The sequence below is a fragment of the Podarcis filfolensis genome (genome assembly GCF_964270895.1).
Source record: "Podarcis filfolensis genome assembly, chromosome: 14".
In the NCBI taxonomy this organism is placed as follows: domain Eukaryota; kingdom Metazoa; phylum Chordata; class Lepidosauria; order Squamata; family Lacertidae; genus Podarcis; species Podarcis filfolensis.
The window spans coordinates 27,576,537-27,588,030 of record NC_139616.1 but is presented as its reverse complement, the minus strand read 5'-3'; the positions used below and the strand labels follow the sequence as shown (position 1 = coordinate 27,588,030).

Genomic DNA, 11,494 nt, shown 5'->3' with positions numbered 1-11,494 from the left:
ATCCCAGTATCAAAGCACCAGGCTCAGGGTGAGCCCGCAGTCGCGTCCCCGCCCGCGTGCCCCTCCCTCCAGCAGCCCGGGAGGCAGAGCCAGCGTCTCCTCTCACCATTGCCTGGTTACTAACACACATCCCTAGGGCAGCATACGCACTCCTGGCACCCGCAGGACCTGTTTCTAAGCGCAATGCTGGAAGGCGAAGAAGGAGAGCCAACCTGAGGCAGGAGCACTCCTGGGAATCTCAAGTCCCAAGAGAAGGGAAGGCACATTGGCCTGGCAGAAGACGGCTGCTGACGAGGCGCAGCAGCCTCCGGGGGCGTGAGGGAAAGCAGCAAGCCGGGAGATCTAAGCTTCCTAGCTTCTTGCGCGCCGGGCAACAATGCCACTATTGAGGAGCTGCCCGAACTCGGCCCTGCCCTGCAGGCAACCCAGAGCAGCTCAGTCACAGCCACCAGGCGTTTGCATCCTGCCCTCCGGACCCAGCCACGGACAGGGAAGGCAGAGAGGCAGCCGCAGCAGCAGCCTGGGGAGAAGCTTAGGATACACCGGCGCACACCTTAGCCGTCAGCAGAACGACCTTCCCCCCATAAAGCTTGGCGCGTGCCCGAGCCAGTCAGCCCATAATACACCTAGCAACCCATAATAGCATTCCCTTCCACACCGTTGCCCAATAAACTAACTCTAACAGGTAGCCTCTCCGCAGGATTCATTGCCCTCCTCTCCCGCAGCTGACTTCCTCGTCCTCCCCGCAGGCAGCAGTACCCACCCACCTTGGGCACCCCAGAAGCCCCACACAATCCATGGACCCTGAGGGAGGAGAGAGAAGAGGCAGGGAGGAAAGCGGCTCCGTTGCCGCCCTTGTGTCCACTAAACGCCTTGCCTGCCCTCCTCAGGGCCTGATCCTGAGGCCATCTGATACTCGATCTCCCCGCTCCGCTGGTCCGGCTGAGAGCGCAACTGGTGGTGTGGCACTTCCCGAGAAAAGTTGGCGGTGGAGAGTAGCGCGCGCTCCTCCCCGACGCCTGCCCCTTCTGCTGCTGGCCCTGGGCAGGTGGGTGCCAGGGCACAATCCAGGGGGCGCTCTGCACCCTGGGGAGGGGGCGGCACAAGGGTGCGCTGCCCGGGCTGGATCTGTGCCAGCACATTGGCCCTGCGCATTCTCTACCCCCCACCCCCCGCGCGCATAGGCAGGCTTATTTTAACTAGGTATGTGGGGGTGGAGGCAGCCCGGCAGAAGCAGGAGTCCTCCGGAGCAGCCCTGCTGAGCCTCAGTCTGCTCGGGGCGAGAGCAAAGGCCAGGCCAGAGCACATGGGCCAGCTGTCGGCTCGCCCACCTGCACGCTCTCCTGGCGCGCGCTCTGCAGAAGACTCGGCAGCTCCGCGGCTCTGGGCCTGCGAAGCAATCAATCGGGTTCTCCCTCTGCCCTGGAGGGGAACCGCCTCCTTAGGAACTCACTTGGCCGGTATTAGCCTCCCCAGCCCATGTCTGCAGGAGCGCGTGGCTGGCCAGGGAGGCGCACCTGCCTCTTCCGCAGCTCAGGTGGGTCCGCTGCCAGTGGACTTTGTCCCTCCGGGAATGCCAGTCAGACATCCTCCGCGCCGACTATGCTTGCCAGCCAAGCTCCGCGTGGGGTGGGGTGGAGGCATAGGCGATCGGTGGGGCACAGCCCACCCACTTCCACAGACACACATGCCGCGTGGGCTGCCGTTCGGGCGTCCGGCTTGCAGGCGCTGTCCACTGCGGTGGTGCTGAAGCGTGCCAGAAGCCTCTCCACGGTCGCTGCAGCGCATCGGACGAGCGGGCGGGTTGGCGGGCGGCCAGACTGAGTCGAGCCGGGCTGGGCTGGGCTGGGCTGGGCTGGGCTGGCGGCGTAATCTCCGCGCTCCCCTCCCCCGCGAGCCATTGCCATTCGCCGCACGTCCCCGCCCGCCTCACTGTGCGCACTCCCTGCCTGCCTGCCTGCTCAGCTCTCTCGCTCGCTTGCTCGCTCGGCCTCGCCGTCGCCATGGCCAGCACCTTCGCCCGCATCGTCTCGGCCCGAAGATCCGCCGGCCTCCTAGCCTTGGCGGGCGCAGCCGGTTCACTGGCCGCCGCTGGCTTCCTCCTCTCCCGGGACTCCGTGGGCGCCGCGGTGGCCAACCGGCGCCGCTACCCGGCTAGGTATGGCTCCTCAGGCAGCCCTTGCACACACTCACACACCGAGAGATGCCTTCAGGGAACTGGGCGGTCGGGAAGGGAGGACGGGGACATTCCGACGGGGATGGCGCTGGGTCCGCTCGCGGTCAAGGGGCCGCGGGAAGAGCCAGGGCAGGGGGAGCCCCACACCAGCTCCCTCCCCAGTCACCTGCAATATGTAGGAAGAGGCGACAAACAGGGCGCCTCCCCACCCCACCTTTTCTCTAGCACTGCAGCATTGAGGCAGTCTGGTTTAGTGGCTAGAGACTGGTGATTTGATCGGAGCAAGCCGTAGTCCGGACGCTCTGCCTGTCCTCCGTGAGCGAGCCAGAGGCGGGACTATCCCTCGCTTCAGCGGTGGTCCTGAGCCAATGCGAGCCTAACTGAGCCGCCGACCCGGGCTTGGTCTAAATCCAGACGCGTGGTCTATGGTTGTTCACTCCCAGGAGGAGGCCCAGAGCCCGAGATTGCGGCATTGGCGGGAGGAGGGGCTGGGGCGGGAAGAGCCACAGAGGAAGAGCTGTCTCAAGGGGCTTGTTGGGCATATCCCCTGAGGGCAAGATGCTCTACATATGCTCTGGAACACTCTCCCCTTCATTGCCTCTGGCTGGGCTGCAGCGGGGCCGGTTCTGCTTGGTCCTCCTCCTTGCCGGACCAAAAGAACCCGGTCGAGCTTTCTCTAGCGCCCAGAGACAGCTTTGTCATCCAGGGTCCCCCCTTTCGTCCCAGTCCTCAGCACCGAAAAAATAGTGCCAGCCCCGCTCGGAAATATCTACCCCTCTGGGCAACACACCTCCAGGCTTGCTGCTCTTCCGCACAGGAGGCCGGAGAAGCTGCTCCTGCAAGCGGTGCGGTGGGGGAGGAGTGGCCCCAGGGACACCCTTCCCACAGGAGGACGCCGAGATCTCAATGTCACCAGCAGAATGAGAGGAGCCTTTCGGCTGCTGCCTATTACGTTTGCAGGAGACTGGTGCGCCGGTTGCTCGCTCCCCCACTGCTCCCGAGAATGGGGTCTCCAGGGAGGAGAATTGGGACTTCTCCGCAATCGTCCCGACTGCTTCCCTTGCCCCCTATAGGCCAGCCAACGCACAGGCACCAGGGAGGAAAAATACACCTGCTGAGCTCCTGCCTGTCATGCAGCTCTTTTCCCGGTCATTGCCAAGAAAAGAGGGCATCCCGCACTGACTGCGATGAGCTCGCGAAGAAGGATCGGGCCACTCACAGCTGCGGGGGCTGCAGTGCGCCCCTCTGGGCTCAAGCGGGGCCTCCTTCAGCTCTCTAAGCCCGGGAGAGGGAAATATCCCTCGCTCAGCTGCTCCAGCCTCTCTCCCTCCCCGCCCCCTCGCAACTCCAGGGAAGGCCAGGAAAACCACAAAGCCCCTCTAAACTGGGAACGAGGTCAGGAGACGGCCGCTCTAAGCGGATTAAGAGTATTCTTAATGCAATAAAGTCCTCCGCGCGCCTCCTGCTCTGCTCACTGGTTGCTGCGACTGCCTTTTGGGGTCAGGCCCTCTCAGCTGCTCCAGATTGAGGTCCAGCATCCAAGCCCCATCACCGGCAGGGGCTGTTAGTAGGCTCTGCGTGGGAGGTAATAGCTGAAGCAGGGGCGCGAGGAGTGGAGAGCAGCCGAGCCTCCTGCAAGTTGGTTCCCAAACTGCCTCAACGCAGTTAAAAACGCAAAGCTCAGACAGGCTCCCACCAGAGATGAAATCCATGACTAGAAAGCAGAGCTAAACAAGAGAAACATCGCAGCTTGTGCGGGGTGGAGTCCTGGAAGCCCAGAAGCAAGTGATCTTCCCTCTCTCCCACCCTTCTCACTGAAGGGTGGTGGTGGGGACAAAGGGGGCAGGAAGGACCCACAACACAAGTCAGATTTTTTTCCTGTATCAGGACTCAGCTGCTGTACATGTGAAATAAATTATAAATACATTGGTACATCTGGGCACATGCAGAGTGCATTTCCTTGAAAAGATGTAAAAGTGTGGCCACAAAATTTCACTTACAGGAAATTTCAGAGCAAATGTGGAGGCTACTGCTCAGGGGATCCTCCTCCTCCTACATTTATAAATGGCTCTCAGGCTGCCGCCTCCTCAAGACCCTCTCAGAGGAAAGGGGAAGACTGCAACAAAAGCCAAAGAAGCAATGGGTGCCCCACTGCCTGCAGTGTGTTAATTCTATCCCACATCCTGTCCCCTCCCCCCACCCCGGTGCAGTGCTGAGTACCCTGACCTGCGGAAGCACAACAACTGCATGGCCAGCAACTTGACACCAACCATCTACGCCCAGCTCTGTGACAAGGCCACCCCCACCGGTTGGACCCTGGACCAGTGCATCCAGACCGGCGTGGACAACCCTGGGCACCCCTTCATCAAGACTGTAGGCATGGTAGCAGGGGATGAGGAGTCTTATGAGGTTAGTCCCCAAGCAGCCCTTCTCACCCACCCGCCCATCTGGGCTCCCTTTAGCTTGCCATTAACCCCACCCCCATCCTTGTGGCTCTAGGTCTTTGCAGGTATTTTCGACCCAGTGATTGAGGAGCGCCACAATGGCTACAACCCCCGCACTATGAAGCATCCCACGGACTTGGACTCCAGTAAGGTATGCTGCACCATCAGCACCCCAGGAAGGAGCCCTTGCCCAGGGGTCACTGCAAAGTCTCTCTCATATGTATATGTATATGTATATCTGTGTGTGTGTGTGTGTATACATGCACATATACAGTGGAACCTCATTTTTCGAGCGTCTCAGAAGCTGAACGATTCGGAACCCAAACGCCGAAAACCTGGAAGTAATTGCTTCTGTTTTCGAACACACCTTGCAAGTTGAACGGCTCCCGCTGCGTGTTTTTCCATTTTTTTCAATGGATTTTGCCGACCACCCATTGATCCTCGGTTTTCGAATGTTTCGGAAGTCAAAGGGTCTTCCGGAACAGATTACATTCAAAAACCAAGTACATACCGTGTACATACATGCACGCACACAGTGCTATTTTTCTAGAATGCCTCCCTTATTCTCTTAGAATTGCAGTTCCTGTTGAAAAAAAGCCCTCTGAGTGTGTGTATGTTTTTCCAAGTTGCATAAAACAGTGAAAAGCAATCAGTATAAAACACAAAACAACATCAAATTGAGGAAAGGCAACATTAAAGCCCCAGTTAACCATCAGCTCAGGACCAAATGTTACCAATTCGCTTCAAGAGGAAACCAAAGTTTTCATTCCAGGAGGTGGGAAGAAGGCCAGGTTTCTCCCTGGGAAACTAGAAGAGACAGTTTACTCCTATCAAAACTTGCCAAGATCCCTTGGCTTGCCCCCTGCATCCTGATGGAGATGGATTAAGGATTAAATATGTAAATTAAGATTTAAACCTCCTGTCCCACGTGTGTGGGAGAAATGTGAAAGTAAACAGGCTGTAAAACCCTTTTAGCAGAGTAAGAAAACTTATGCTTTTGCAGTTTACTGAAAGGTAGGAATTAGGCAATTGCATCTGTTTTCCCTGTTTATTTGTGGTCTGCTGACCTTTCCCCTCTTTGTCCTCATTGCTACAAATGAACCACACATTTTAGTAAGATAAACATAAGGTTTACTTACATTTCAATGCAGGCAGCAAATACATCAAAATTGTATTCAGGTAATAAAAAACCTTCTTAGTTAAAAAAAATAGTTTTTAATTGGAGTCTGGACTCACATCTCTGACTTGAAAGAGAGGGTGAGCTCAGGCAGGAAAGAAGTACCGCATCCATCACTATAAACAACATCAAGCACCCTGGTGCTTATCTGTTCAGTACATATAGGAAATGAAGGTTTAACACTCTTCTCAGTGATGCAACTTCTGCACTTTGCTGTGTTTGAGGCATCCTGAGTTACCTTTACTCCTCTTGCAAGCTCCTTGCTCTGCAAATCCATAATGGCTTTGATGTCTCTGTGGCCAAATCTTCTGTGACAAAGTTCTTTTCCTCTCCTTTCTGTACACTCCAATCTCAGATGGTTAATTTGTTAAGTTTTGTGCTACATGCATGAGAGTCGCAAAAGCATCAAATTTAGATCCTAGTGATCCCAATAAATAACAAACTTTCAGATCACCCTCTGTCTTCAAACCAGCAATCTCCAGTTTCTCAAAACAATGGCAAGAAATTGTGTTGCATGGTTGCCACAGTCCCTCCTGGATTCTAGCTTTAGTTAAAAAAATCTCTTATCCATGTTCTATGGGAATATTTACTTGTGTACCCATATGCCAGTTCCAAATTATCAATCACTTGAGCTGCAGCATCTCCTTAGCACGGACCATCCATGCAACTGAAATGCTGTCCGTGACTATAGATATTGCCAATTTATTTTGCTGCTCCCATGCTCTAATTAAGGCTCTCTCTTCTGCTGTGGTGCCCATAGGCTTCTGATTTCCAATGCAGTCCAGAACTCCTTTCAAGTCCAGCCATATCTCTAAACACCTCTTCCAGTGTAAGAAATTATCCTGCTTGAGCTTGGGTAGTCTGTGGCTTTCTGCCTCAACTAAATTCCCTCCTTCCATTAAAACAATTAAAAATCAATCTTAAAATTTATTAATTTGAACAAAATTAAAATTCAGGAGCAAAAACAAAAAATGCCAAAATAATCAAAACAATATAAATCAAAACAAAATAATCAAAACAAGACCCCTGAGCTCCCAGAGGCAACAAAGGTCCTGTCCTTTATATCATCCCCATCCCACATGTGTCACCAACCTGGTGATTAACTGCCTTTTGCATCCCGCTTCCTTGGGGTACATCTTCTCCCGCAGATCAAGGCAGGCCACTTTGATGAGCGCTACGTGCTGTCCTCACGAGTGCGGACGGGCCGCAGCATCCGGGGTCTCAGCTTGCCTCCAGCTTGCAGCCGGGCCGAGCGCCGAGAGGTGGAGAGGGTCACGGCAGAAGCCCTGGCTGGCCTGAGTGGAGACCTGGCTGGCAAATATTACCGCCTCAGTGAGATGACGGACAAGGAGCAGCAGCAGCTCATTGATGTGAGTGGTGGGGAAGCCCAGTGGCCGGGGGTGGGGTGCATTTGTGGGTTGGTGGGTGTGCACTAGGGTTGAGCCATATATCAATATATCGTCCCAAACCAGTTTGCAGTCCATATTGTGGTTATCGGTTTCATAATTTTTGACCTGGCAATATATCGTAAATCATGGTGTGTGTGTGTGCGCACGCGCGCACTATGCAAAAATCACAATGCAGGGAAAACTGACACCAGCCAATGTCTCTACATTGCTCCATCCTTATTTCAGACATCATGATATATCAGTATATTGTGGTTTAGCTGGTGATATATCATGATGTTGAAAACCAGATTTTGCCCAGCCCTAGTGTAAAAGGGAGTCATTGAAGCACCCCACAGTTGCCTAACCTTGACTTCCATAGGTTCAGGTCAGGGGTCACAAGCAAGAGACTTCAGCCAGGAGATAGAAGCAAAACAGTGCCCAGTAGGCCTGATCTTTATTGTTTCAACAAGACTTCAAATTGCCACATAGAAGAAGCAGAGAGAAGCCCCGACAAAGGATGGCTTTTTTTATAAGTTTCCCAAATTACCCATAACACCATTAGTAAAACATCATACATTTGTCATAACTACATCATAAATTGGGAAGGGTCTCCTGGCCAAAACCTGAGCACCAGGCTTGTTCTGTCCCTCACATGACCTCCACCTTCCAATCTTTAGGTGAAACAAAGTTAAGTATTTACATTTTCCCAGCCAAGTTAAGCACACCCATTGTCTTGACGAAGACCCCAAGCCACTGAGGTTGCGTTTGCGATTGTTCTTAGAATGACTTGTCCGGCACTCAGGTGCCAGGATGCCAGCGATTATCACACACACACCCCAGGCAGTGGGGCTGCTGAGTGCGTGGTCTCATGCTTCAGGGATTATAGCTGCCCCTACCTATGTCCCAAGCTCCTCTCCTGTTAGCCATTTTCTTTCTGAGTAGAACAACGTTGGAATGGTGTAAATCCATCACATATGAATTCCTAAAGTTTTCCCATTGAGGCAGTACATAGATCCATTTATCAGTGAATTGCTACATTTGATAATGGAGGCTTGTTGTCTTTGCCTTTGCCTTTGCCTTTCCAATTTTCTGGTAACACCAGTGTGCACAACCAGGGCCCGCTTGTGTGTGGACTGTCACCCAAGCTCTTCTTAGTGGGCAGGACTGGGCTGGGCAGCCCAAAGGCAGCCTGGCCTTAGACTGCTCTCCCTCCTTGCTGGGAGCCTGTTACTGCCTCTTTTGGTGTAGCATGGCAAGGCATGCCACTCATTTCATGTAGGACTATTGATGGCTACTAGCCATGATGGCTATACTCTGCCTCCACAGTTGGAGGCAGACATGCTTTTGAAGACCAGCTGCTGGAAACCATAGGAGGGGAGAGTTGCTCGTGTGCTCAAATCCTGCTTGCAGGTTTCCCATAGGCATCTGGGTAGCCACTGTGAGAGCAGGATGGGCCTGATAGAGCAGGCTCTTCTGGTGTTCTTGGTTCCCCTGGGACTGGAACAGGGTTGGACCAAGACATTGCTGCTGTGCTGATTGCCTCCCTCTCTGGTCAGCGGCAGCTGCATCCTCACATCCCCCCTCAGGTCTCCTCGGGAGAACATCCCTAGGCACTGTCCCACATCTCAGGTTGACCCTGGCCACAATTTCTGCCTGCCCAGTTGGGTGGGTCCCAGCAAAACCCCAGCTCACCATCACCTCTTCTCCTTCCCAGGATCACTTCCTATTTGACAAACCTGTCTCCCCTCTGCTGACAGCTGCAGGCATGGCTCGTGACTGGCCTGATGCCCGAGGAATCTGGTATGGCTTCTGGCTTCTTCTTCTGGTATGGTATGGAGTGGGTGGGCAGGCAGCTATAGACCTTCTTGAGAGGCAGACACTCCCCACCCAGTCACTCAGATCAATGGCTTTGCAGCCAAGTCTGTCCCCAGCAGCTGACATGCCCTCCTTGAAACTGAAATGCTCCCCCTTTAATCTTTTAGAAATGAAACGCAAGGGGCAGAGGGGGAGTGCCTGCCTCTCAAGAGGGTCTGTTGAAGGGGGGCCCTTCTTCCACATATTCACCTGCTGACCTGGAGAGAGATGGCCTTGGAGAGGAAGGCTGCATCTCAAGCAGGAAGAGGGTCACTCCGGAAGCCCAGACTTATGAAGGGCAAAGCAAGAGCTTAGAATCATAGAGTTGGAAGGATCCCCAAGCATCATCTGGTTGAAACCCCTGCTTGGCACAGGTCGGGGAGACATGTCCAGTCAGGGCCAGACCAAGAATTTTTGGCACCTGAGATAGACCCCCCCAAATGGCATCCACCTCCCCACTAGGGAAGAAGGTGAGGTGGAAGATCTACATCAGGATCTGCTGCCCTGATGAATCGCCACCTGAAGCAGTTGCCTCATTTTGCCTCATGTGTGGGCCGGCCCCACTGGCGGAGGAAGGGGTGTGTGGTGGGTGCAGTCTGCCCCAGGTGTCATCCCTGAGGGGGCTGACATTGCCGCGTCGTGCCCCTGGGATGCTTGCTGCAGGTGGCGCGCCCCAGGATGCTAGCCCCACCCCAGTGGGCGGCTAGCCCTGCCCCTGGGTGCACAACATGTGCGCCGCTCCGGCTACCAGAGCAGCCAGCTCTGCCTCTGGCCAGCCCTGATTCCAATCATGCCCAGGCAGTGTCTAGCCTGGCACATTTCCACCCCACCCCAGTAACTGCCAATCCCTCTCTTCAGGCACAATCACGAGAAAACCTTCCTGGTCTGGGTCAATGAGGAGGACCACACCCGTGTCATTTCCATGGAGAAAGGAGGCAACATGAAGAGAGTATTTGAGAGGTTCTGCCGGGGATTGAAGGAGGTGAGCAGCAAGTCCTCTGGCCCCACAGCCCCACCCTGCCCAATGCATCTCAGGTTCGGCTGAACATGGTGGCAGCATCTTGATTAGTAAAGCTCAGGCCCCCGTGGATCTGGTCCTGGGCCACATTGCAAGGCAGGGGGGAGGCTCTGCTCCAAGGGTTGAGCTGGCCCAGAGAAGGGGCCCAGTCTCATGGGGTGCTGTCCTTGACTTCTGCCTGCTTCCCCTGCATACAGGTGGAGCGCCTGATCCAGGAGAGGGGCTGGGAGTTCATGTGGAACGAGAGGCTGGGCTACATTCTGACATGCCCCTCCAACCTGGGCACTGGACTGCGTGCTGGGGTGCACATCAAGCTGCCGCTGCTGAGCAAGGTAAAGGCTGGGGCGTGGGTGGAGGGGTCCTACGCAGCGTGATGCCCCCAACAGTTCCCTCCCCCCAGGACGTTTGAAACTCCAAGCAGGACACTCCCTTTCAGGTATCTAGTCCTCACCGTAGACTGCCTCCAGTAGCCTCAAGCTAACGCTTCCCCACCCCACAGTCACATTTCTGTAAACCCCAAATACTTTGCCACACTGACTTCTACCCCAACCTCCTCTGCAGGATAGCCGCTTCTCAAAGATCCTGGAGAACCTGAGGCTGCAGAAACGTGGCACTGGTGGTGTGGACACAGCCGCCACGGGGGGCACCTTTGACATTTCCAACCTGGATCGCCTGGGCAAATCAGAGGTACCTGGGGAGGAGAGTCAGCTTTGCTGGGTGCAAAGTGTGCATTTGAGTGTACAGGGTATGACACTCAAGCATCCTTGCCATCCTGGGTGGAGGGAGGGGAGCATGAAGCGGGATGTCCACGTGGCAAGGGAGGTTGCAAGGAAGGTCCTCATTCCCTTTGCGGCTTGCTGGGGGAGGAGAAAGAACTTGGTGGAGCAACAGGGCTGAGCAGTGGCAGCAACGAGTGCCTCAAAGGATCATGGTGGGTCTCCTTTTAGCTGCCCTCTCCAGCTTGGCTTGTTCTGTTCCTGCCCCTGCCAGGTGGAGCTGGTGCAGCTAGTGATTGATGGTGTCAACTACCTGATTGACTGCGAACGGCGCCTGGAGCGGGGCCAGGACATCCGTATCCCTTCGCCTGTGGCCCAGTTCCGCAGCTGAGCCCAGTCCAGCCCAGGGCTCTTTGCAGACACCAGTGGGCAGAAGTCCTGTGTGGGCAGGAGGCACACGATGCACTGCACCAAACCCCATAAAACTCTGGCTGCTGTAACATTCTTCTGTCTCTGGCTGAGATTTGTACCACTTGGAGGGCAGGGGGGAGGAAGGGGCCCCAGGCCAGACAGGGCCAGGGCACCTGCCCGGCATGCAGAAGACCCAGGGTTCAATCCCCAGTCAAAATTATCCTGCAGACATGCTGCCAGTCCGTGTCAACAGGTGGTCATACTGGTCGCCTCGTCTGCCCCGTGGTACTGGAGGCAGCGAGTGGGGGAG

The 11,494-nt window shown here is 55.1% G+C and overlaps 1 protein-coding gene across 1 annotated transcript; it reads left to right on the top strand.

The window, feature by feature from the left end:
• The first annotated feature begins 1,582 nt into the window (after window positions 1-1,582).
• On the top strand, window positions 1,583-11,277 carry CKMT1B (creatine kinase, mitochondrial 1B). Its single transcript, XM_083587184.1, has 9 exons — window positions 1,583-2,158; window positions 4,387-4,585; window positions 4,676-4,771; window positions 6,946-7,167; window positions 8,900-8,985; window positions 9,898-10,021; window positions 10,255-10,389; window positions 10,619-10,744; window positions 11,048-11,277. Exons 1-9 carry the CDS (start codon window positions 2,004-2,006, stop codon window positions 11,162-11,164), a joined length of 1,260 nt encoding a protein of 419 aa, XP_083443310.1. The 5' UTR covers window positions 1,583-2,003; the 3' UTR covers window positions 11,165-11,277.
• Window positions 11,278-11,494: the final 217 nt, after the last annotated feature.

Bases quoted from the DNA above. Each gene is read 5' to 3' on its own strand.
- CKMT1B (XM_083587184.1), top strand. From the start codon at position 2,004: ATGGCCAGCACCTTCGCCCGCATCGTCTCGGCCCGAAGATCCGCCGGC. The intron at 2,159-4,386 runs GTATGGCTCCTC...ACCCCGGTGCAG, and splicing joins CGGCGCCGCTACCCGGCTAG to TGCTGAGTACCCTGACCTGC. The intron at 4,772-6,945 runs GTATGCTGCACC...CTTCTCCCGCAG, and splicing joins CGGACTTGGACTCCAGTAAG to ATCAAGGCAGGCCACTTTGA.